The following is a 26273-nucleotide window of genomic DNA, read 5'->3' as shown; positions in this document are numbered from 1 at the left end:
CTTACTCGGTAAAGGTCTTTTCTGAGTTAAAAAATTCCAAACTTGTGTAAGCAATTGACAGTTTCGTATCAAATGCAATAAAATGTCCAGTAAACCTCAGTATAAGGTGCATTTTTAAACAATGGCTACAGTCGGAAGCGGAGTAATCTGTCCCGGTTTGTTTGAGAATGACGCCATCTTCTGTCCATTAACGGAAATAGCAGAGATTAAAACGTGTTTGGCGACTGAGCCCAAGGAAAAATAATATTACTTAGATAATAATAACTATATTTACTCTAAACTACATTTTCCCCTCATAAGAAGAGGAATATTAATATTTTTGCAAGAAAATTGCAATATTACCAAAGTGGACAAATATGGGAAAGGAAATGGATACATGTTATTTGTGATTCAGAGCTTCAGGGTAAAGACACAACTCCAGACCACAGTTCAGAATTGACCATTTATTTAAACTGAATAGCATATGCGTACAAAGTCTCTACAAAGCTATAAAATATCTAACATACTTTTAGCCATGAGGGGAAAAAGTACAAAGCAAAGATCAGACCCTGTGCAGTACCAACACATACACACTACTAGCTTTTTGATTTCTCCTAAATGTTCTCTTCTTCTTCACAAAATAGGATAAACATTAGAATATCAACGATATACATCACATCTGTAATAAATGTTATTGTCACCGTTATACAAAGCACCTTATCAAAAACCAGCTGTGCACAATTAAGAGCACTAGAGTGAACAACAGAAATATCGAAGGACATTTTGTAATTGATTCAATCATTTTGTGGATTCAGAAGAAGAAGCAAAATGTCCCCCTTGAACATCCAAGTTGACAGTGACAAACGAGTTCGATGACCCTTCTGAACGGCTTCCAAACGCTGGAGGGCTTTCTCTTTCTGACAGAAGAGCTCACAATTTTGGGGACGACAAGGACTCCTGATGAGATTAATAAATGAAAAAATGTTCCTTTGAGAGACCAAACTAAACCAGACTGCGGTTGGTTGTCGTAGGTTGGTACTCTGCTGTGAAGGTCCGGTAGTTTGCCAGCAAACAACAAACCTGTGCAGTGTGAGGACCAGGTATGGAGGTTTGAGGGCAGCGGCGAGAGGACACCAAAACATTCATATAAGGAATCAAGCTGTGAGCCGGTGCCAATGGCGACTGTGGCAGAGATTCTTCCAGTCAGATCCGTCACTCCTATCACAATAAGTTGGAATCTCTGCTATAAAGAAAATTTTGATCTCGCTGCAGCTGGTCACACAGAAAACAGCCAGTGACAGCATGACAGACAAGCAGTGATGAACGGAATCCATAACTGGTTCGTAGAAACAAGCACGTTTGCTTGTGAGCTAGCTGCATTGTAGTTCAGCTGTCATTTTAGAAAACACACTTTTCTGAACACTTACAGACAGATTAGCGACGTGTATAAAAAGTTCTGGTGTGTCCACAGTATAAGATATCCAACAGTGCTTTAGTTTAGCCCAGATTCATCTGGCATAAAGAGGAAAGGATTTGAAACCTGAGCTACACGGCCAATTTGGAACGTGTGTCTAACCGAGCCCTCAGCTCAGGGGTGAGAAGCTTCTTAAAATGTTCCAAGCCTTGGTTAAATGTTAAAAACTCATACCACCCCCCTCCCAATTTAACTTTGGACAGAGTGAGAGTTGCTGTCGCCATGTTCCGTTTTTATGCTAAGCTTATAAGGCTAACGTTGGCATGACTAAAGCTTTAACAAAGGAAACAGATATTTATAAGGACCAAAATGTTTTAAAAATTGCCTCTGAAGGAAAGACCATTGCACGGATGACCCGTTTGGGCAGACCCACAGCCAGATTTGATGATGTCTGTGTCTAACAAACCTTTGCAGGGACTCACATATTTAAGTTATTCTTTTCACACACAGCGACAGTTAACACCAGCTATGATGTGCAGCACGTTACATACATGTAAAAGTATGAAAATACACATAAATGCTTCCAGAAAAAGTCTCCTCCAGCAGATATTAGAATAAATTGGAATTCTTGAGGATGGTTCAGTCTTCATCGTCTTTTTTAAAGGGCCATGAAACACTGAGTTTGGATGATTAACGATACCACACTGGACTACACAGCCTGGGATAAATAAATAATGCAAAATGCCGAACTGTCGGGACTGGAAACATCCGACTGTCGTTTCCAGCCGAAGGCACTTCATGCTAGCCAAGCGCCACGCAGACGAACAAACCAAAAAAGGCGCCGGCGCATTGCGAACGCACGATTGCTGACTTCCTTTCTAGCATGCTGCGATCTGGTTGGGAGAAACCAACTGCAGTTCCAGTGATTGGTGCCGGGTTTAAAGGGAAGGCTCGGCCGGAGCCGCCAGACTCGCCGTTGCCAGGTGAATCTCTGCTCTAAGGACGCCGCCAACGGTGTCAGCTCTGCAGGTTTCACAGTGCATCCCAACAATCTGACCCCCACCTGTCGGAGTCGAAGAAGCGAACAAGGTTGCCGTTGAATCGGGAGGACGAGTGCAGCCACCGTCAGCTGTGTCCTCATGGTCTTAGATCGCGTCGGAATCAAAATATAGTCAATGCTACAATGAAGAAACTACTCCCCCCCACAAAATTTAGAATCTAGCCTCTTTTTTTTCTTCTTTTTTTAAAATTAAATATACAAAAGGGTAAAAATTTACTTTTTCTCTTTGGGACAAAAACACGTCTTGTGTGCAAGAATGCAGATCACACAATTTGCAGGATACAAAAACATCTCTTTGTAGAACACAAACGGCCTCTGTTCCCTCTCCGGTTATTGGCCACACACAGGGTCTGACCTTCGGTGTCCATCAGCATCTTGGCAGTTGCACACGGGGGGGTCGTGAAGATGCGTCTCTGGCGGGGCTGGACTCCCCCCCCCCACCCCCCGGGTGCCCTTTTGACTCCTTGATTTCCATCCTGGGAGTTGCGGGATACAAATATATTAGTTGAAGGAAGGGGGAGAAACCAATTACGGGGAGTGCTGACATCTCCTGGTGACATCAGAGGCACGACGATGGCGCCGGGGGCGATTGGGATGTGCTCGCATGGCTGCGCTGCCGCCGTGCTTAAGGCAGCTAATGAGCATCTGATATTCCAGTTAATATTTCTGTGCCGAGTCGCTCCTGCTTGACAGGAGTCCGTCGGACACCAGTTCTGATCCGACATGAATTAAAAACATCCAATTATTACAGAGGAAACGCGGCCATTTTCCTTCTCGCGTTGGGCAGAAAGTCGCTTCCAGACCGTTGGAGTGAAGTCTGTGACGCGCACGTGCGCGTTATTCCTTCACCAGCCGGTAGATGTGGTGCTGCGCGCCGTGCTCGTTGTTGGACACCTCGAACACGCACGCCATGCACAGCAGGGTCTCCTGAGTTTCTCTGTTGCTCACGACCTGGACACAGGTGGATAAAGCAAGGCTGTTAAAGGGATCTGGTCATGTCACATGACCACCAGGGGAAGTGGGGGGTCCTCACCAGCAGAATGGTGAAGTTCTCCAGCACGCTGTTCATCATGTACTTCTCTGGCAGATGCTTGAGCTTGTGGATGAAGTTGATCATGTATTCACACATGGGAGAGCGGCTGATTCTGTAGACGAAGCGGCCGTTTTCGAACCTGGCGTACTCCGTCTGAGAGAGAGCCAGAGAAACGCCCAGGTCAGTGCTGCCCGAGACCCGGTCCGCCCGGAACCGGCCGATTCGACGCGAAGAGGTCATGCAAGGGTTTACATCTGTTGTGTTTGTGGAGGCTCGCTGGCTAAAACGTTCAGAATCTGCTTTCTAACAATACATTTTTAGACTTGATGTGGCTCCTCGGGAAGTTGTGGAATACCTGGCTGTGAGAAGAACTGGGAGGAACTGGGAGGAATGGTGATTCTCCTGCCTGTAAACCCACACTCACCTCCACTTTCTCCACCACCTGCTTGCCGAAGGAGCACACCTTGGTGGAGCAGGTGATGGTCATGTTCTCAGAGCTCTCGTACTGGCTGGTGACGCCGTAGAACGCCGCCGGGTCCTCTGGCGTGTTGTAATTTAGATCCGCCTGCCCAAAGCGAAGAAAGAAAAGTCAAAGCCTGTGGGGGGCATTCGGCACTCTGGGTGTGAACTGTTGGGACACCCACAGCCCCCAATCGAATATCAACCAGGCCTCAAACCTCCAGTATTTCAAGCATTTGTGAATGCAGCCGCCGCACACGCACGAGAGCCAGATGTGTTGGAAAAGACATCACCAAAAAGATTTTTTTTCCCTTTGCCAGTTACCAGGGATTTTCAAACAAACTGCCCACATGGGAAGAGCGAGTGTGTCTGCTGCTGTTGGGGGGGTTTGTTGAGGGTGAAGAAAGCGGCAGCGTGACAACAGCCCGCGAGTCTGGAGACGAGCAGGTGTTCAAACAAAGTGACTGAGCTTTCATGCTTTCACCACCTCCACACCAGGTGGAACGATATAATGCGCGCACACACACACACACACACACACACACACACACACACAAAGACCTGAGACAAAGACAAGGTCGAAAACCATCTGCATAAAATATGCTGAACTCTATGTGTCTATAGTAACACTAATATTATTAATAAAATATACAGTCTACTTATACTGTATATAAGTTATGTCGTATGAGTAATATTTGAGGTTGCCGGTTCGAGTCCCGGTGTGGACAAAAATGGGAGAGTTCTGGTAGTAGGTTGGAGGCGCCAGAGCATCTCAGCGCACTGCAGAGGTACCCTTGAGGTACCCTAGGATCCTGCCTACGCCCATATGGACCCCCGAGAGAGAAGACGCGTTCAAGAAGATGAAACATAAACTGTAATTACTGCAAAGTGATGGTGCAGAGAGGAAGCGTGGCCATGTACCCACCCAGAACTTTATCAGGTAGAAAGCATTCTGAGGGCCCTTGCTGAACAGCTCCTTGAGGCCGCCCTTCTTTTCGGGAAACTTGTCGTAGATCTGTCTGATATCGACGCACTCCAGCAGGGGGTCGCTGTAGCTGAGGCTGCTCTGGCTGATGTGCACAAACAGGTGCTTGTTGTACTGCAGGGCGACACGAGGAAAAAAGCCCGGGTCAACGTCGAATCTTCTATTAAATCTGTTCTCATCCACGAGTTTAGCATGTTTCCCAGTTAGCTACGCGTCTTAGCACCCCACCTCCCCCAACGCCTGATAAAGAATGCAATTTATTAATGAATGAATTGTGTTGTTGCTTTAAAGCTGATGGTAAATTTAGTGCAAACTATTCGTTTGATATATACGATAGATGAAAAATTAAGGTTGAAGCACATTAGCAACATGTGGGGGGGGGGCATGTGTCAAAGCAGCTTCAGTAGAAGCAATCCTCTAGTTTCTTAAATATAATCTAAATAAACAAAGACACACATTTGGATGAGAGGGCAATTTAAATTGTCCTTAGGTGTGAGGGGTTGTTTGTCCTTCTATGTTGGTCCTGTGATGAGCTGGCAACTTGTCTCTCCCCCGCCGCCCCGAGAAGCTCCCAGCAGGTAGAAGAATGATGAGAGAGAGAGAGAGAAGTAGAAGAATGATGTGAGAGAGAGAGAGGAAGAGAGAGAGAGGTAGAAAAATGATGAGAGAGAGTAGAAGAATGATGAGAGAGAGGTAGAAGAATGATGAGAGGAGAGAGAGAGGTAGAAGAATGATGAGAGAGGTAGAAGAATGATGAGAGAAAGGTAGAAGAATGATGAGAGAGAGAGGTAGAAGAATGATGAGAGAGAGAGAGCGGTAGAAGAATGATGTGAGAGAGAGAGAGAGAGAGAGAGGTAGAAGAATGATGAGAGAGAGAGAGGAGAGAGAGAGAGAGCGGTAGAAGAATGATGAGAGAGGTAGAAGAAGAATGATGAGAGAGAGGTAGAAGAATGATGAGAGAGAGAGGAAAGAGAGAGAGAGAGAGGTAGAAGAAGAATGATGAGAGAGGTAGAAGAATGATGAGAGAGAGAGGTAGAAGAATGATGAGAGAGAGAGAGCGGTAGAAGAATGATGTGAGAGAGGAATGAGAGAGGTAGAAGAATGATGAGAGAGAGGAAGAGAGAGAGAGGTAGAAGAATGATGAGAGAGAGAGAGGTAGAAGAATGATGAGAGAGAGGTTGTAGCATGATGAGAGAGAGGAAAGAGAGAGGTAGAAGAAGAATGATGAGAGAGAGGTAGAAGAATGATATGAGAGAGAGAGAGAGAGGAAAGAGAGAGCGGTAGAAGAATGATGAGAGAGAGGGGAAAGAGAGAGAGAGGTAGAAGAATAATGAGAGAGAGGAAAGAGAGAGGTAGAAAAATGATGAGAGAGAGGTAGAAGAATGATGAGAGAGAGAGGAAAGAGAGAGAGAGGTAGAAGAATGATGAGAGAGAGGAGAGAGAGAGAGAGAGAGGTTGTAGCATGATGAGAGAGAGGAAAGAGAGAGAGAGGTAGAAGAATGATGAGCGAGCGAGCCCTGCCAGGGTTTTCATAAAAGACACATACAATTGGCTCTTAACATTACCATCTGTCAATCTGTCATCTGTCTTTGGGACCGCAGAGAGAGAGAAGAGAGAGAGAGAGTGCGTGTTTGTGAGTGCCTGTTTGTGTGTGTGTGTGTGTGTGTGTTACTTACTGCCTCTTGGTCTCTCTGTGTCTCCAGGAAAGATGAGAACTCCACCAGTCTTAGTTTGGTGGTGCCAATGGAGCGGTCCTGCCATGCTGGCTCTCTGTGTGTTTGGGCTGCAGTGGGAGGTTCATAGCCTAGACCCCCACACAACACACACACAAACACACACAAACGCACACACATTTCATTTCACTGCTGTCAGTCAGACCTCTACTATCATCAGACGCGCTGAACGCAGGTACTGATGTGCCTAAAGTAGCGGTCTAAAAAGATACATGGCTAAATATTAAATATGGTCAATTAATTATTTTCTGCAGGCACATTTGAGGGCACTTTTTCCGCTGACCAAGGACCAGCGAGGCGGGACATGTCTCTTGCTCCCTTGCCGACTTGCAAGTTAAGTATAGTGTGTTCCAGAAAATCTGTCAAGGACAACTTGTAAAACTTTACAATAACTTTACAACATCACGTTATCCATACTTGAGTCAATATAAAAGTGATTTGGACTGTGGGCCTGTCTGATATTTTTATTCCATCTTTATCATCTTTCGGGGCTGGACATTCTGGTCACCATTACTTTGTGTAAGTTCTTTCTTTTATCCTCGTCTCCATGATTCCACCCTCCACAAATGACATCTTTTTGATTTCACTATTGTCCTCTTTACCACATCATCCCATAATAACAGGAAGCCATTACAAACAGAGAAAACCATGACACATTTTTCTTCACACTTTTCTCTTTGACCTGATAATGTTAGGGTTCGCTGTGAACCCGAGAGCCGAAACAAAGTTAAAAACCACCCCGCGGAGAGCAAGTGGCGGGGGACAGGACTGACTGTTCACATGACAGAAAGGAGATAATGACACCTTGGTCGCTCTCACCTGAGATTGTGGTGGTCCCTGCTGTCTGCATGGAGAAGGCTTGCTGAGAGAACGGCTTGATACTGAGTCAGAGACACAGACGAAGATACAAAAAAAAAGAGGTTAGAAGAATACAAGACACAGTCACAATGGACCTAAATTATACGGAAATGAATTCTGTTCCGTCTCGGGTGAGCAACCGTATGAGCGCAGATGTCAAGAGAGTCTTTAACTTCCCTGGAAGTCCTACCAATCTCATCCGCTACCATTATTCCCATCAACAAATGCTCAAATAACCGGTGCTGGCGATGGCATAACGAGCATTTAAGCCTTAAACGACGTGAGAAGAAACAAAAGATGCCGATAGCAAAACACCGGCTTGATGCGACCACACGTGTGATAGTGTATATCTCGGTTGTGGGTAGTTACTGATGCTTACACTTATGCTCCAGTTATAGCTGCCTATATATAAGTGTGTGTGTGTGTGTGTGCGTGTGTGTGTTATTTATTTAGACTTCAGTGACTTTAACACTGTATAATGAGGGTATAAACCATAGAAGTATGCTTCTGGTCACAGATGTGAGTGTGCAGGTGACTCTATTTTCTGAATTTAATCTTCTATCATCTTAAGAGACTTGGGTATTCATTGGGTATAAAAACAGCAGAGAAAGAATACGTTAATATTACGTTGTTAGGAGATTTAAAGTAGCTGCTGCTTCCTTTACATTTAGCCATAACATGTGTGAATATGGCCATAAGATGTGTGAATATGGTCATGTAAGTTTGATGTGAATGGGTAAGATGACTCACTCTTCTGCCGTGGAGCTGGATTGTCCTCCAGGGATCATACCCTGCCACAACTACAGCGAAATAGAGAGATGGAAATAAAAGATTAGTCATCCTGGCCTTTCCTGCAGGTTTGAGTATTTACAGGAAAAATAAGTCTTACCTGTGCGTTACCGGGGAATGAGGCGTGAACTATTCCAGGCAGGAGCTTGCTGTGGATCGCGGTGGCGGAGACAATCTGAGCTGAGGACATGGAGGAGATGCTGTGCAATGCTTTATCCTTGGCGTTCTGGTCCTGCACGGCAACAGGGACATGCACGTAGACGGCAGAGGTTTAGAGGGTACAAAAACACTGCACTCAAGAAAATGGACCTACCCATAATAATGATGGAACAGGCTGTGCACAAGATGCTTTGAAATAACGTCATTAGTGATGCTTATCTTAGCTAATGCAAAGCTAAAGGGAGGCTCCTGTTTAACAATTCAACCTTTGTCCAAAGTGGGAGGGTCAGACTGGAGTGGGAGGGTCAGACTGGAGCTATAAAACACTGTCTAGGTGTGGGGAAGATGCTCCAAAACGACCATGACCAGAGGCAAACGCAAGCACTAATGGATGGACTGCTACCGTTAGGCGGGATTTGATCAGTCCTAACTCACGGGGTCCATTCTTAACTCACTCTATAACTCAGAAGAAGAAAACAGACAAATGAAATGGAATTAGCTGTGCAATAGTTGGAGGAACGCTAATTGGCAGCTTCTCTCAATTTAATTGGCACGGTGGGAAATCTCTCCTCATAGGGGAGGTAATAACATTACAGGGGTACAAAGATGGGAAGCCTGATGGATTTCCATATTAAGCATCAGCAGCCATATGGCTTTAATAACATCCTTGACCTGAACTAATTTCTTTAAAAAAAACAAAACATGTGTTTGGATTTAAGTGGAAGAACACTGGCGGATAATGAGCTAATCCATTATGTACATAAGAAGTTGGAAAATCTGTTAGGACTTTATCAGTTATTCACTTTGCCCAGGGTGTGAACAAGGTCGCTGTCTTTACCAACTTCTCTTAGACTAATCAAATGCAACCCAAAGGCATGAATGTAACAATGTGGCTTCTCTTTGCCGTTGCTAAGTGTGGACCCAGATTACCGTATGAAGATAGCACTTTAGTGTAAAGGGGGCACGCATGATGTCATCCATCAAACAGTTAAAGATGATATTTTACTAGCCGGAGGGGCTTAAGTTCCTTTTATTGCAATTTCAACAGCGGTTGTCAATCTGTTAAATTCTTAATGAGCAGCGTCACAAAAAAAGAACGTGCAGCATTTATCCACCAAGTACACTGAGCTTCACCCACGATGGTTACTGGACAAGAGCGCCGAATGCAAATAATGGGGCAACGATTATAGTGACAAACAACCACAACATTTTGATAAAAAGACAACATGACATTTACAAAAATATGTTATGGTTTCCAGCCGCTTATCTTCTACTGCTTTTCCCTAAACGACCGTCCCCAAAGGACAATCATTAAAGATGTAACATGACTCAGCAATTATCTTTTTTATATATCCCTCATTGGCACACTCCCGCTAGGTGGTCGTCACGCTGCGGCTTCAGCTGATGTGGTGCTAGCATATTGTTCTACCAGGGTTCAACACAAGCCCCGAATGGACAAACAGACGTGAACACAAACATGCCTATTCATCATGTATCAATTGCTTTTGCAGTATTTCACACAAGGATCGCTTGTTTTTTGGCGACAACAAACACAAATCCATCGCTCTCACCGGAAAACAGGCGTTGCTTTGTCACAATACAAGTTATTTACAGTAAATAGTCGGGCAAGGATAAAAGAGACGGCGAGGACGGAGAGGGGGGCACAGATTGACAGTGTGACTGGAAGGCAGGGGGGGGACAAACGACTGAATGTACATGAATACCAGAATGGCAGAGAAGAGGGGAGGTGGAAGAGAAGGAGAAGGAGAAGGAGAAGAGGCCTAATTAGACACCTAGGATACTGTAACCAGCGTGACAGGCAACCGGTGGAAATCTCAATGAATTCAGTGTTTGTCTGTCACCGTCAGCATGAGGGTCTCAGAAACAGCATGAGCCTTCATAAGAACCTAGTCGCTGTGTTGTAAAAGCCTCTCTAAGCACCCGTGTGTGTGTGTGTGTGTGTGTGTGTGTGTGTGTGTGTGTGTGTGTGTGTGTGTGTGAAACACCACTGGGATAAAATAATGCTCATAATAATGGAACGAATGAGCACAAAGAACCTCACCTTTAGTTTTGACTGGAGCTCACGAGACTTTCTCCTGGCTAAGACCTGAATGTGACTGGACACCTGAAAGAGGAGAAGAGAAGAAAAGAAAAGAAAAGAAAAGAAAAGAAAAGAATAAAAGAAAAAAAGAAAAGAAAAGAGAAGAGATAGAAAGAAGAGAAGAGAAGGAGAAGAGAAGAGAAGAGAAGAGAAGAGAGAGAGGCTTAGAGGAAGGAGAGGAGAGAGAGGAGAGGAATAGGAGAGGAGGGAGAGGGAAGGAGAGTTTTCTTCCCTTCGCTTCTCTTCCTGCTCTTCTCTTCTCTTCTCTTCTCTTCTCTTCTCTTCTCGAGAGTCTAGTCGAGTCGAGAGCTAGGAGAGGCGAGGGAGAGAGAGGCGAGGAGAGGAGAGGCGAGGCATTAGTTAAGAATTCGGGCATCGTCTAGGCGAGGCGATTCGAAGGCGAGAGTCAGGCGAGGGGAGGAGAGGAGAGGAGAGTCTTCTTTCTCTTCTCTTCTAGAGGAGAGGAGAGGAGAGATTACAGGGTAAAAAAGAAAGGAGGAATGATCAAACAGTGAGTTGCCATGGTTATGACAGGGACTACAGAGTGCACATAGACTCATCTACACACACACACACACACACACACACACACTAATCCCCTGACAACAGTGAATAAACCATCTACGTACATCTTTTAAGAGAGTGAAATGTGTGCAGGTAGAGTCAAACCATCATTTTAAACGATCTTTCATCTGTCTCCTGTGTGTGTGTGTGTGTGTGTGTGTGTGTGTGTGTGTGTGTGTGAATTTGACACTGTTAGAACAAGAAGTAACTTCCCGGAATCATCAGGATTGAAAGAGGAGCCGTGACTCAATCAGTGCTGCTCTCTAACGTTCTACACTTCACTATTTCATTTGAAATTCTAGATCCATTAATGGGATGGATCAGGATCAGGATCAGGAAGAGCTGCCAGCACATCTGGGTGCTGAACATCTGGATCTGTCAGCACGTGCCTGCTGCGTCGATCCCTCTCATGTTTCCAGTGCTGTCCTGTCCTACTGGGTCCCTACTGGTACCAACTCTGGCAAATAAAATGGTAAAACTTCCCAAACATGCGTCCTACATCCCATCTTGGATTCCAGCCTAACGCGATCTGGCAAACTGAGTAAAAACACGCTCATCGTAACAATGAGACATTTCTGCCATCATTGTGATCGGAAAGATTTTACAGCAATTTTTAAAATATTCATTTCCAGTCTTAGCTAAAAAGGATGCATGTATATTTATTTTTAAATGTTCTATATATTATTTATAATCGTAATAATAATTATTATTATCATAGACTATATTCTGCCTAATGTTATTTTGGTCTCCAGAAAAATGTTTGTCACACATATTAATTTCAATAAAGTAATTTTCATTGAATATTTCTTTGATACACACACATGCACGCACACACACACACACACACACACACACACGCGCACACACACACACCTGTTTTCTTGTCCGTGTCTTGCCTGTCCGAAGCTTGATGTATCTGGCTATTAACTCATTTCGACCTGCAAGACAACACAAAATGCACCAATGAAACATTCACCATCTGACACACACACACAGACACAGACACAGACACACACACACTCTTTCTTTCTCAAAAAGAAAGTGTGACCCCGAAAAACAACTCTGTGCTAGATTTAGTGTTGTTGACCCAGCGACCCTCTGGAGTTTTGCTGCACGTAGTAGTGTTGTAATCACCTCCATACCCCCCACCACACACACACACACACACACACACATACACACACACATGCACACCCGTGCACACACAAACACTCCTGAATACACATGACCCAACAATACAAGCATTCATGCAGACCAGCCATCCCCTGATTAAAGGAACCAGCAGGCCAGCTGTACCAATGGTTTTACACACACACACACACACACACACACACACACACACACACTGAATAATTCAACTCATTCAATGAGGAGCACAGCAGACTCAGCATGACCTGGCTACTATAGATTAGTGGCCGAGAAGAAAAGGCAAAAATAAAACACACAAGAATTACATCAATTACAACCCGTGACAGGAATGTGTGCACGTTCATAACCAAAGACCGGGTTTCATAACAGTTTGTTCGCACGTCATCCCGCGACTCCATTACCTGAAATGCATTTCACATTTGCTCTCTTTAGTAATAACATGTTTGTGGCAGAATACACTAGTTCGCCTTGTTTTCTTGTTCCAACCAAGTGGAAAACCAAAGTCAGGCCAGCTGGCCAACTGATGTCAAGATCAGCACAAAGCCAAACCTCTACACACTATCCAAATGGCTCTTAACAATAGCCCCAACTAACAAGCAGATGGTGTGGGTGTGTGTGTGTGTGTGTGTGTGTATGCACTGACCAGTTCCACTCTCGCTGAGATAGGGAGCTTAGACTGATAAAATCTACAGATCCCCGTGCAGGTGTTTTCCTTCTAGCAGTCAAAAGCTGCCACTGGCAATAACACACACTTTTACGCACACATGACTGCCAGGACAAACACACACACACACCACACACACACACACACGCACGCACACACACACACACACACACACACACACACACACACACACAGTCCTGGCTATGGAGGCTGACATCTGACTCCAGAGGGGCCAGCTGGTCTTTCTAGGAGGCTTAACGGTGAATTATCATCCTTCACGAACCCTGCGGCACACACGGCTCACTCCCAACCTTCCTCACTCTCCGTGCAAACACACACGGGTGTGTGCGCACACATCCCGAACACACACTGGGATGCGCGCGTGCACGCTCGCTCTGTCCATCCCTCCATTCTCTGTTTCGGTCTCTGTTTCCCCTCTGTGCCTCTTGCAGCGAATGGATCTCCCTTCTGTCTCCTGCTTCCTCTACCTTCCCACTAAACACACACACACACATGGACACACACATACACACATGGACGCACACCTCTGCCTCCAGGATGAAGACACTGTTTACAAGCCCACAATACGGCAGCTCTGTGATTTTGAGGCAGTGCATAGAAGCTCCGAGTGGCGGAACAAGTGCTCGAGAACGGCAGCAGGTGGGATCCGATCGGCTTCTCTTCCCGTCTATTTCTCGGAGCAAACGGAAAATGAGTGTGTCCGTGTAGGCTGCCGTTCGTAGACGTGAAACCCTGAAGTTCTAGCAGGCCACCTGGACGCTTGACAGCAGTTGCAGTGAACCAAATAACGCATGAAAATATCCAAATGTGCAGCTTTTTAAAAATGTATTTGCATTATGCTGCACGATGCACTGGTGCTACCAGCAACAGGATCCAATTAAGAATTCTTTTCTACTTTTATACGATAGACTCAAAAGATCCATGTAATAGTAATGAAAATAGTTAATTTATTACACAATTTACCAGCACAGTGTCTCTAAATTGGTAACTAAGTGGAGAGACAGCAGGCAGTGAGGTGCCGCTAACATCTCTGCTGCTACAAGTGTTGACAGCAGGAGAGACTTGGAGAGTAGAAACCTTTTTCAGGGCCTCCAGGATTTCCCCTACAGCCAAAAGTCAAACAGATTTGCCAAATGTACATTAGAGTCAAACGTGCACTTGGCAAAAAGGTGAAACATTCGGAAAAAGTAAAACGAGGTTATTAGAAATTAAATGAAAACCTGCACCGGGACAAAACAGCAACTTTTAGGGGTGTAAACTCGGTCACAACAATGGCCCAAAAGACAAAATGCTGCATTTGTTTGCTCTTGGCTGTGTTCATTATATCCTGATACACGTTTGGAAGCAGCTCTTAAACAGGTCGGGGCGGCAGGATGGTTAAAACATGCACGTCACTGCAGGAAGCTTGTGGGTTTGTTATCTAAATATTACCCAAAACATTAACTTCTTCAACACTTTAAGTGGTTTCAGATTTAGAATTGATATAAAAGCAAAATATTTTGGTGATGGATTCCATAAATGTAATCATTTACTTAATATTATTCATAAAATATAAAAATAATGACGGTAATAATGACAAAATCAACATTGAAACCATGAAACATGTGACCGGTCGTTCCTCTCTCTTTCTTTTGCAGTAAAATTCAATCACCGGAGGCATTTTTTAAGCTTAGACAAACAACTTTATATAACTGTTGCAATTAGACGCTGCGTAACCTGCATAAAAAAATCATTTCAGCAGCACTTCTATTAAAAATGACTCCCAAAGTGACCCCTAAACCCTCCCTATAGGAGTGGCGAGATTTTGTTTGGCTTCTCAGCAATTTTTGCTCTATGTCAGGTTTGTTAGAGGGATCAAACATTTTAAAAGTGTCGTTCATTGTTTGGGATTGTGGGTCAAGGCTAAACTCTACACTTAATAATCCTCATCCAGGAAGCCACCGGTGAGTTTTAAGCAAGAAGGGGTACATTTGTTGTCAAAAGACCTGTAAAGTCGCTCCTCCATGAGGTGGATTCACCCAGATTATATGTTAAAAGCACTCTTATAACTCCTGATCTAACACAATTAGGTTGAAATGGGGGTAAACAGTGGACCTGGAGACAGGTGAAACACGCCACCAAGGCAGAGAACACAGTGGTCCTGATTGATTGGTGTCTGATCAATAACGCCAGGGATCCAGCCTCTGTGAAACTTGAGTGGAATCAAACCTGTCGGTGGTGCGACAGTTCTCGCTGCAGCTTAGCACCTTTTTGTTTGAACGTTCCGATTAAAGCACATGCTGCTGTTTTTACAAAACCCAATCATAGTATCCATCTGTTCACATAATACTAAACCCTCTTAGTTTCATTAATTGTTGCATTCGGTGGGCGGATCACCTGACAAAAGGCCAGTATTAATTTCCTGTTTTGTCTCTATCAATGCCAGTAGGAAAAAAAACATGGCTAGTCTTATGGCTAAACATCCCACGGGCAGAGTAGGGTGCTGCTGTGAGGGGAGACATGTGAAATATTATTCAGGTGCTTTAAAATAAACTACAAATAGAAGGAAACAAGAAACACTTAGTGTTTAGCTAAAAGAGCTTATGGATTTGATATTAGAGAAATTAGCATGCCAAAGTTAGCTAGGTTTTTTTCTTCTTTTCTTCAACAAAGTGTTGCTTCCAAATGTGATAATGAGTCACGTGGGAATCCAGAGAGCACGAAGATCTACCCTCAAAAGTGAAACTAAAATTACCTTTCGCACCATCCTTGAGACAAGAATGGGAAAAAAATTAGAGGAAAATAAGAGACATCGCGGGGCGGCTTTAAACTGCTGGAGACAGAAGCTCATGAGGAGAATGGTTTGTTCTCAAATGTTCCTGTTCCTGGGTGTGCACAAGGACACACATGCACGTCACACGCACCCGTTACACATATAACATATATGACGCACAGAAGGCTAAGATTTACATAGTTTGATGGATAAATCGCCACAGTGCATTCTGGATACAAAGAGAGAAAAAAGCAGGAGGGAGAGGGAGGGAGGCGCAGCTGGTGGCAGCCAGAGTACCATCTGTTCCTCACTCTATTAGTTCACATGCACTCACACACACACACCTCTAGCGAACACCTCTATTTCCTCTGTTTTACAGACCGCTTTCCTTTCCAGTATACCTGACACCCGAAGCCTAGCTGTCAATCCAGCAATTCTCACAGTCTGACACACGTCAGCACCCCCCCCCACACACACACACACATGTCGGAGGCAACAGCCGACGCTCTGCAGGGACTTTGCATTTTATCACAAGGTTCATCGCCGTATAAATAAACAAAAGTGCAATCTGTGGGATGCAAGTCAGCTGAAAGTTGTCCTTCTATGCTTTCAAACCCCCATGAGGATGAAATTAAGGAATTTCTATTTAAAGAAATGTCAAAATCTGGAATAAATTACATTTTAGATTGTAGACACACACAATATGCTGTTGACTAAATAAGAGCAGGTCCAGTTGACCACACAGTGTTTTCCCGCGGTGCTGCGGTTCTCATCAGTCTTTTTCTGTTACCATACTCACCATACATCTTTCCTTCATCTGACAGTATAATCTTCCTCCTTCCGCAGGGTGGATAGATGGCCAGGGCTTCTTGGAAGCTTTGCTCAATGTCAGGGCTCCACACTCCTTCAGGATCCCCGTCCATGTTCTTATCTCCTCCAGAGTCACTAAGTCTGTCCATGTCCTCCCCTGCACTCTCACTGCCGCTCCAGCTGTTACGCTCCATACTGGCAGCTAGCGTTGACAGGCCGATGGCGTGCGCTCACAGCTCGGGGACAGCTGCCCTAAGTTGGTGATTTAGGCAAAATGCAGTGGCAAATTTACTCTAGCTTAAGCTGGTGACAATAATTAACCCCCAGTAGGGACGGCCAGCAATGGACAATAACAAACAGGAGGGCAAATGCTAACAGCAGCCTCGGGAATGACGGTATAAAATGCCAACTGCCGTTAGTCAAGTGGCTGGAAGAGTGTGTACAGCCGTGATCCAACATCCGACGACAGGCAGCAAGTTTTTCTCTGCTCCTGGAAAGGAAAAAGAAAAAGACAATAAAGGGCATAAGCTGTGTATATAATCAGACACAACAGGCCAATGAAATGTGATCTGTTGCCATTGTCTCTCCGATACACTGTTTCAATTCCTTTTATGTCAAGGCTGCGGCGAAAGCTCAACTTCTTAAAAGCACATCTTATTTAAGCACGCAGTTATTCCCACAACAGCATGCTGCTCACTGCTCTTAAACAGACAGCAGCACAAAGCAAATGGGATTTTTTTCCTCCCCCAGAATAGAGAACAAATGGAGAAAGGCCCTTAGTTTTCTCTGACCTGTGTTCATGCAACCAAGAATCTGTGTCCCAGCTGCTACTGGGACTTTTTTTGGGCTTCTTTTCATGTAGGAAATAGCCTATTTCCTTGAACCGCTGTGCTACTCCTGACAGGAACAGGAGTGGAGGCAGTGAAGAAGGGGCTGAGACAGAGACCGCTGCTGCACACGGCTGCAGCCAGAGTTTAAAGACAAAATGAAGGAGCTCGCCAGCTGCCTACAGTTCTCAAATCCCCCATGGTAAACAGCAGGGCTGGCGCAGTGCACGCCACCCTCACAGAGCAGCATATGCACACACACACGCACACACACACACAGTTACAGTGCCAGCTCCTCGGGTAAATACAAACCATTGGTCTGTTCTTCCATTGTTCACACTTACCATTCTCTGGCCATTTCCACAGCTTCCGCAAGCCCGCAGCGCAAAGGCCATGGCGGCGTATGTGCGTGCCTGGCTAATTTTAACACATTCACACTTTTTTTTGGCATCTCCCCCCCCTCCGAGCCTCGGTCACTGCTGCGCCGTACCTCAGGGAAAACTCTGCACCAACTCGTTAGCTGACTTCGACTCCCAGCCACGCGTTGTGATGACGAGTTGCGCAGTTGTTGCTAAAGTCAGTGGCCTCGTCCTTATTCCGCCTGTTCTCGTGTCTGCTTCCTCTCCAACTTCCCTCCTTTTCTTCCTTTATTCCCCCTGGCCCTCCCCAAGCTACTTTCCATTCAAACAGGGATTCATTCAACCAGTTGACTGTCGGTAACATTTGTTTCCTCCACAGTCACATGTGCCTGTGAACATGGAAAATGCGCACCCTAAAGTACCTGTGGACGTTGCATATCTGCATCATGATGAACACAATACACCCCCCCCGCCTTTCAGGGTCACCAGAAGGAACCGCAGTGAAGATCATGCAAAATGAGCATGACAGGGGCCCAGCGACAGCAGATGGACGCTGGACAGAGACATTAGTCACACAACAATCGGCCCTGGCTGACCTCCCCCCCCCGCCCTCTACAGCCTGGACACCTCTCGTCCGTCAGCAGGCAGACCCAGACTGCTCCGGCCCGGACAGCAGGCTTCATGGTGTAGTCCTCAGGAGAAAACTCGTAAGGCCGCTGTCCCGCCACTGCCCCACACTCGTTCTTCTGCTCCGTGTCGCCATCCTGCCACCTTTTCCTACAGCCCTTTCCACCACGTCTGTGTCGCTCTAAACATGTGTGTCTTGTAACACCAGGCAATTATGCTGTATGGCGTTGTCACAGGTTTGTCAGCCCCTTTTAGTCCTACTGGACACACACACACACACACACACACAGACACACACATACATGAGGATTTTCTTATAATCTTCAAAGCAAACATTGTCCCACTTCACAATGTCTTAGCATATTTTAATAGTCCCTCAAGGCTATTCTCAAGTAGTTCTTAGGTGAGGTGGAGCTTCGTTGTCTCGCCACTTAAACAGCCTCCACAACAGGTAAAAGAGTTCGGACTGAACTGACACTATTGACGCAGAATTAACGTGCATGACTCTCTGAAGCGGCATCGCATCGACCCGGAGCTCCCCGATGCCCACAACCAAAACAAACCTAACGTATCTATCCGCTTTTCTCTCCTTTCCCGGGGGGTGGGGGGTGGGGGGGCTGGAGCCTCTCCCAGCTGCCTTGGGGCGAGAGACGAGCTCCACCCTGGACAAGTGGCCAGCTCATCCCAGGGCCAAAACACAAAGACAAACAACCACACACTCACATTCCCACCTAAGGACAATGTAGACATGCCAGTTCACCCCTCCCTCAACTGAATGTCCCACACAGGCATGAGGACACATGGAAACTCCACACAGCCTGGCCCCCGGCTCCCAGGGGACAGTCACAGCAGTGATTGAAAATATAATTGCATCGTGCACTTTATTTCCACTAAAGTCATTAAAATGTTTGTTTTGGCTTAAATAAAAAGTAATGAACAACACTGTGACTTTCATTTGCCTACAAAATCAGCCTTCCCTTTAATCAGGTTGCGTGTTTATAACGGGATAATCTGAAGGGAGATAAAAGTGTTTTTCATGCATTCATCTCCGGAGCTGCCAGTCACAACACAAGGTCACGGTGTTGTCAACAGCAGTAAGGACAACAGGAGAAAGACGACCGTAAATGTGCTTCAGGAATGTGAAAATAACACTGAAACTGTTTTTAATTAATGTACAAAATGGTGTTCTTCAGACTGGATCGACTGTTTCATTTTAAGGTTTCAATGTTCTTCTCTGCAACCTTAAAATGTGATATATTTATATTATTTATTCACACACACAAAAATGACACCTTTCTGAATGTTTTATTGATTGAACACATATACAAGTACTTTCTAAGCATGGTATGCTGATCATACTACGTTTGCTTATTATAAATCTAATACAAGGATTGTAACCAGACACAGAACCATTTGCATGTGCAGTTGATGAAATTCTAAAGTAATCATACCAGCCCCAAGTCACACCTTCAGGACGTCTTACTGCTACTTATGGATTAAATTGTCCATTCCCATCGTTCAAGTCATCAGGATGGTATTAGGAGATTGAGCACTGTGATTTGTAACAATAAGGGAGGCAGAATCTCGTTTAAAACTCCAATTAATTGTGTCAACTTTGAAAAATCCCCAGTTTGTCTCCTTGCTAATGACAAGGAGTGCAGGAGACTGACAAATCACGCTTTTTTACGACGCCAAGACTCATTTCAGTGAAAAATTTTAACTAATCCATTACTGCCGAGGCAGAAAAGACACCTTTAGTTAGCTTTCAGAAGTTTCCACCTGAATACTTTTTTGTTTTTTAATGTAGGCCATTCATTACGGGAATGAAAAAGCTCCATCCATTCAGCCGCTGCCCTAATACGTACTCAAGAAAGAGGGAAAGTGGACCAAAGAGAGAGTTGCTTTATGATTGAAGAGGCTGTGATTCACAGTAACTCGACCTCATTATTTCACCAGGTTTTTTTTTTATACACAGACTCTGCCATTTAGGCACACGCAGTAATTGGACACAGATTGCACGATGATGTGGTGAAGTGCTTATTTCCTCCTGGAAATGTGGTGGCGGAACGGTTTTGCTAGTAGCTCATCTCTCTGTTGTTCCTGTCCGAGATTTGTGCTGACTCAGATGAGGCCATTATCTGCCCACTTCCAAGGAGCCTTCGCTGTCACTTACAGTATAGACCGGTGGTTTTCACAGCGTGAGGCGTCCCTCCCCGAGGTGGGGGGGGTGTAAAGCCGAGAAAATAGCACCGAACAATGTGGGTAGCCAACAGGTCCAAATGGACAGAATTTAAATTTGGGGTTTTCACTATGAAATGAAAGATTGGAGGAAACGCAGGAGCCTCACATCTATATACTCTGAGAAGCCCTGATGGCAGAGCAGGAAACGCACCGGTAGACCCGGGCCAGGTTGTGGCGATTCCAACACTCTTTAATAAGTGTGAGATCAGGAAGGCTGCGCCAGGATGGAAACGAACTGATATCCTGCACCAAACAACACTCACGTCGCAGCTCATTAAAACCGCTCGGCCACATACATTCAACATGTCTTATTATCTTGAATTTGTAATAACGCTGCCTCCTATCTGCACCTTCCATTTTTATTCAAACAAACTCGGCCAAGGTATCATAACACTACCACACAGTGTGATACTGAGGTGGTATATTCATTAAAAAGAGGCACCGAGAGCCTTGGTCTGCTGTAGTACTCCATAAGAACCAAGAATAGCACTTAAATGGCAATGACTCAGTAGTTGTAGGTGGTTGATATTCTAATGCTCTGCTGGTACAACCAGAGATTTCTGAAACTCCTGTTTTCATTGCAAGGCAATTTTCGATGGCGTCGCCATTATTTTCCACGCACTCGAGTGCCACCTTCGGTTTAAGCGACAACCCGTCGACCCATTTCATGTCATCCTTTCTTCCTCCTGAACAAATCATGACACAAATCTGACTCAACGTGGCTCGTCTGATGATCTCCCCAGTGCTAAACAGTTTAAACTCACATCCATTTTAAAACCTGAGTTTAGGTCATCTGTATTGTGACCAGTGAGTTAAAGTATAGACAACACGTGGCCACTTCCTCTCATTATATAAACATTGAGATCCAGTTTCCAGGATATGCATGCTGCTATCTTGCCCCGGTGACATCATTTGCACACACATTCTGCTCACTCTTGACCAGGAAGTGAGGATGCAGAGAGGAAATGGAATGACTCAGACAAGAATAAAATAAAACGAAACAACGTGAATATAAAGTATCTGAGGATCTTTTAAGTCTTAAGACAGTTGAAAGTCCAACTACAGAGAAAGTGGAGGTAGGGTCTAGTTTTTAACTAGAGAGCACTCAAGCTGCTTTGATGGTAGAATAAGGAATATTCTTTCACTTTGTTTGTGCGGAAGTGTCATCGGAGGACTGCAGGACTCGTCACAAATAAGCTAGGACCTCTTCTCGCCGTCTGCACTGTTTTTAGCATCACTTCCTCTAGTTGGTGAAATCTAGTCTCTAGGTTTACCTCCTGCCGTGGCAAATATAAGATGATATTTGTAAAATACCCCAGATTTTAATCTGTCACAGCATAAACATAAAAAATTTCATTTGACTCATCCTGACATGGTTACTGTCAGATGTTAATTAGGCGTTTGGTAGGAAGCATTGGACAGATTTATATATTGCTGCTTTAGATCGTGTTAAAGCTTAACGTGGGGATGGGGAATAAGCCCTGGAATATTAGGAACAAACACGAGATGGTCTTTCAGTCCTGTTGTGCGCACATGTAATGTATCCACCATCCTACTTGTCTTGCACAGTTACAAACTGGTCACTTTTCTTCTGCGAAACTTCACCGATGTGCCGGAAAATTGACACATGTTCTTGTCATAGCTTGGCCACCAGAGAGACAAATGTAAAGGGGGGGGGGAGTAAAGGAGCTTCAGCAGACAAGCCTGCACAGGCTCCACAGCCTCCTGCAGCCAGAGGCCTGCTCCCCCTGCCCTTCAGCCCCCCGCTAACCCACCCAGAAGGATGCCTATTGTCCTCCCATCTCTTAAACAAAGCCTTCCCCAACCACCACCCACCATTTCCCCACCCAGCCCTAGTGCCCCCACCCGCCCACTCAGCATTGTTAGCCTAATAAACCGACTCCCTAAATTTCATTACATACAAGCCCGAGTTTTCCTTCATTCACACACTTTCGGTTTCATTCCCTTCAAAGGCAACACAGACCAAATTACTGAAAAAACAAAAACAAAGCTAATAGCTAATAGCACCCCCCCGCCCCCCCAAAAAACAAGCCAACAAACCAAATAAAAACAGAAAACCATGAAGGCATACAGCTTTAAAAAAATAATAGAATTACAAGGTCAGAGGGAACTGTCCACTCTCTCGGCACCAGAAATTTTCCAGTATTTTCCTGATTACCTGTTGATTCATTCGAGCAGAGAAGCCACACAAACACTGCATAAGAGCTGCTTTCACCGCACTGGCTACATTATTTGTGCAAATGTAAGCAAAGAACGGCTGCGTCGCGACGCTAGAAGACATCATTTGGTGCCAGAAAGATTCCCAAATGGCTACAAACATGCCTGCCAGATTTTGGCCTTCTGTCTAGAAATAAGAGAAGACATGACAAAACAAGGAAATGGCGAAACTCCACCATATTGTTATCACATTACTGAAGTAGACACACACACTCACACACACACAAAAACATATGCACAGTTGTGGCTAAAACACACAGAGGCCATATGGTGCGGCTTCATCCACCAACGCCTGTTGCTGCTGCAACAACAATAGGCCTGGACACCAAGAGGCAAGCAAACACACACACACACATGCGTGTGTGTGTGCACACACACATACACTGCAAATGGTCGTCAGTCTGCGTTGCTTAGGCCCAGAACAAATGCCTGGATTTGCATTCTCCACCTCCTTTTATTCCTCTCCCTCTCTCTCTCTCACACACACACACACACACAAGCCCCTGGTCTCTACAGGTGCATGGTGTACTCAAAGCAGATGTCAACGGACTGGAGAAGAGGCGCTGGGGGGGTTGGAGGGGTCTGTTTGCTCAGACTGACTGTGCAAAGCTTTGTACACTCAGCTCAGCAAAGACAATCAAAAACAGTTACAAAATGACCCGATTCATCACGCTGCTGAAGCACTTTAAAAAAAAACGAGAGAACAACCCAAAGCATGATTCGCTCTCGGGCGTAAACACTTTATTACCAGGTTTTGAACAATGACATGACAAAGATGGAAAGATGACATCATAGAGGCTGCAGCTGGTATCACGTTAACTTTGTCATGTTTGTGCCCACATCTAATAAACCTGAAGGCAGGTGGAGCACATGTACATATGTAAATATAAGTATATACACACGTGATTAAAAATGATCCAAAATTTGGAATCTGCTGTTCCATTTAATGACTATTTACAGCCTTACTAAATGTGTTTTATTTTCACCACGTTCCATTTACAAAACAATCGATGTGGATAATTTCCTGCCACTTTGAAATCATAAGTGACCCCCCCTCCCTTTACCTGACAGACAATTACACCAGAAGTAATGCTGCTAGTGTGTTCCATGCTACAGGCTATAATTTCCCCCAATAATTACATTGTGGTTTGTCCTGCATTTCCACAGATCTCTTGCTGTAAAAGACCGGAGACATCCTTTGAACGATATTTAAAAGGAAATACACAGCAGAGCTATCAGAGGCTGCTGAAAGGGGATTTTTAGAGACCTTTAGTCTGACACAGCTTGACAATATCTAAAATTAAATCGTGTTTGAAGTTAATTATGTTGAATAAAATACCTAACAAGAAAAATAATAGGGGAAATATTAATTATTAAAATGTTTTCGAGCTCATTTTGTAATGAAAACTTAATTCTTGGATTAATGACTCTGAAATATTCCCTTCCAGCAACGACGATTGGAATTATTGCTCATTGTTTTACGCGTCACAGCCAAATGTGATGATATCAGACGCGTCTTCTTACTCGACTTTGACAAATTAGAAGATAATCACGGAGAAAGTGTAAATCTAGGAAACCATTCGATCGTTTCAAACGACTGAGAACTTCCGAAAAGTAATAGAATATGTTGCGCAACATAAACACATCATAAATAAACAGTTTAATCGGCCTTTGCTGCATTTACATCCACCGGGGCATCGGTGCAAATAAACCGAATCTGCTAAGATTAAAAGTGGCACAAGCTGCCGCAGCCTGTCTGATTCACTGAGGATACAATGCTCTCTGTCCACTGGGTCAACAGTGCGTGTTATCAGTCTGTGGCCTGTTCCCGTGACTACTGGGGCCTGGAAAGAAAAAACCTCGGCGATGCAACAAGTCCCCATTCACTCCCAGCTTTGTTAAGCTGCCTCCCTGCGCCGCAGCGGAAGGCTTCTCTCTCCGCCTAACAGAAGATAACACCAACTCTGTCAGACAACTATCCCGCAACAATGTGCGCTTTGTGCTACACGGGAGAAAGAATCGATGCGAATCCGGATTTGTTGGGTGTTTTCTTTTTTTTTAGGTGCCGAGAAAGACTGATCAAACTGCGCGGAAAGCCACAGTCCTCGCTTAACGCGCACACGGCAGCGCGTCAGGAACCTTATTTACACTTGTTTGCGTGTTTAAGAGTGTCGATTTTGTCACAATGTCGGCGAAATTGAGATGATTCGTTTTACGTGATCACTTCAGAAGCGAGCGAAATGTCCGGGGGCACTCAGGATACACACTGAGAGGGCGACCTCCTCCTTTGGAACTTACCTCGCCTTTATGTGGTTTAATTCCCACACTTCTCCCGGATCGGAGTTACTACAGCATCGGCAAAAGCTCGGCCAACTCCAGGGTGTCCTCTTGGTTCGGGTTGATCAAAGGCAGCGGTGCGCAGAGCGCGTAAAATGCGCAGCGTTTCTCCAAGGATGCGAAATATGCGCGGAATGGGAGCAGGAATGAAATGAACGCAGTGGACTGAGTTGAACGGGGCGGGGTGAGAGGGACTGGCGTCACCCTGGATAGAGTGAGAGATGGGAGGATGGGTGGAAAAAAAGAGAGAGGGAGAGGGGGAAGGGGCTGGACTGTATGGGCTGCGTTCAACAACAAAAGAAAAGAAGTGGAGCCTAAATTCTATTCAGTGGAGGAAGAGGATGAAGCCACAGGGGAAAAAAAGAAAAACAAGAAAAGAAAAAAACATTAGACCTAAAAACTCTTTAAGCTGGCTCAGATATGTCAGAGTAAAAAACATCAGAAAAGAAATGACAACAACTTTTAATACTCAATCAAGATGAGTTACGACTAGTTTTAGGCACAGCTGATTATACTTACATGAATAAATATATATAAAACACAATTTTTTGTATCGGATAAAGGAGGCAAGTGTGGCTTTGGGGGGGGGGGGGGTGTTAAGGAGAAAACGTGGTTGTAATGTATGTCCTTTTGAAAGTAAGAGTAAACAGATTTGTTTAAATGCACTGAGTTTGAATTAGAATGTAATGAAATGAAAAAAGTTCAAACAAAAGCTGTGGCATTATTAGCTGCTTTCTGGACCCCTGCGGCTCCAGCGGTACCGGTGGCTCCAACCATCACGTCCTTACTGAAGAAATTTAAACGCAGCCACCTCAGCCTCATAAAGGAGTTGTAAACTTTTAGCTTAAGGAGCACTAAACCCATCTCGGATTTCATCCTTCGGGCACCGCTGGACTGTCATCTCCCCGGAGGGAGGGGCTGTGACATAAAACAAACACAGATATGCCAGGGTCACAAACCTACTGCAATCCGACACTGCAGCCAGGCCAGCTAGCTAGACCCAGCATTCCACATGGAAGCTTGTGTGTGTGTGTGTGTGTGTGTGTGTGTGTGTGTATGTGTGTGTAAAACATTTTGATGCATGCAAACATACCTTCTCATGGGTGATTCACAT

General features: G+C 44.9%; 1 protein-coding gene across 2 annotated transcripts; it reads right to left on the bottom strand.

The window, feature by feature from the left end:
• Nucleotides 1-428: 428 nt before the first annotated feature.
• On the bottom strand, nucleotides 429-25668 carry LOC130536938 (transcriptional enhancer factor TEF-1-like). Of its 2 annotated transcripts, none has more exons than XM_057053263.1 (12): nucleotides 25121-25668; nucleotides 16520-17020; nucleotides 12008-12072; nucleotides 10532-10594; nucleotides 8411-8542; nucleotides 8272-8321; nucleotides 7483-7544; nucleotides 6607-6734; nucleotides 4871-5044; nucleotides 3911-4051; nucleotides 3487-3639; nucleotides 429-3404 (listed from the first exon to the last, which is right to left on the bottom strand). In XM_057053263.1, the coding sequence occupies exons 2-12, from the start codon at nucleotides 16722-16724 to the stop codon at nucleotides 3291-3293; spliced, it is 1287 nt and encodes a 428-aa protein (XP_056909243.1). In that variant the 5' UTR covers nucleotides 16725-17020; nucleotides 25121-25668; the 3' UTR covers nucleotides 429-3290. The 2 variants fall into 2 exon arrangements, with proteins under 2 accessions (XP_056909243.1, XP_056909244.1); XM_057053264.1 differs by lacking the exon at nucleotides 25121-25668 and adding an exon at nucleotides 17702-18105.
• Nucleotides 25669-26273: the final 605 nt, after the last annotated feature.

The sequence above is a fragment of the Takifugu flavidus genome, chromosome 13, assembly GCF_003711565.1.
Source record: "Takifugu flavidus isolate HTHZ2018 chromosome 13, ASM371156v2, whole genome shotgun sequence".
Taxonomy (NCBI): domain Eukaryota; kingdom Metazoa; phylum Chordata; class Actinopteri; order Tetraodontiformes; family Tetraodontidae; genus Takifugu; species Takifugu flavidus.
Note: the sequence above shows the minus strand (reverse complement) of the source record. Positions and strands in the feature narration are given on the sequence as shown.

Excerpts from the sequence above, each read along its gene's own strand:
- LOC130536938 (XM_057053263.1), bottom strand. The coding sequence starts at position 16,724 with ATGGAGCGTAACAGCTGGAGCGGCAGTGAGAGTGCAGGGGAGGACATG. Across the intron at positions 10,595-12,007 it reads AGACACGGACAAGAAAACAG|GTGTCCAGTCACATTCAGGT; the intron begins GTGTGTGTGTGT and ends CTCCTCTTTCAG. Across the intron at positions 5,045-6,606 it reads CACAGAGAGACCAAGAGGCA|TACAACAAGCACCTGTTTGT; the intron begins GTAAGTAACACA and ends GTCGCCCTGCAG.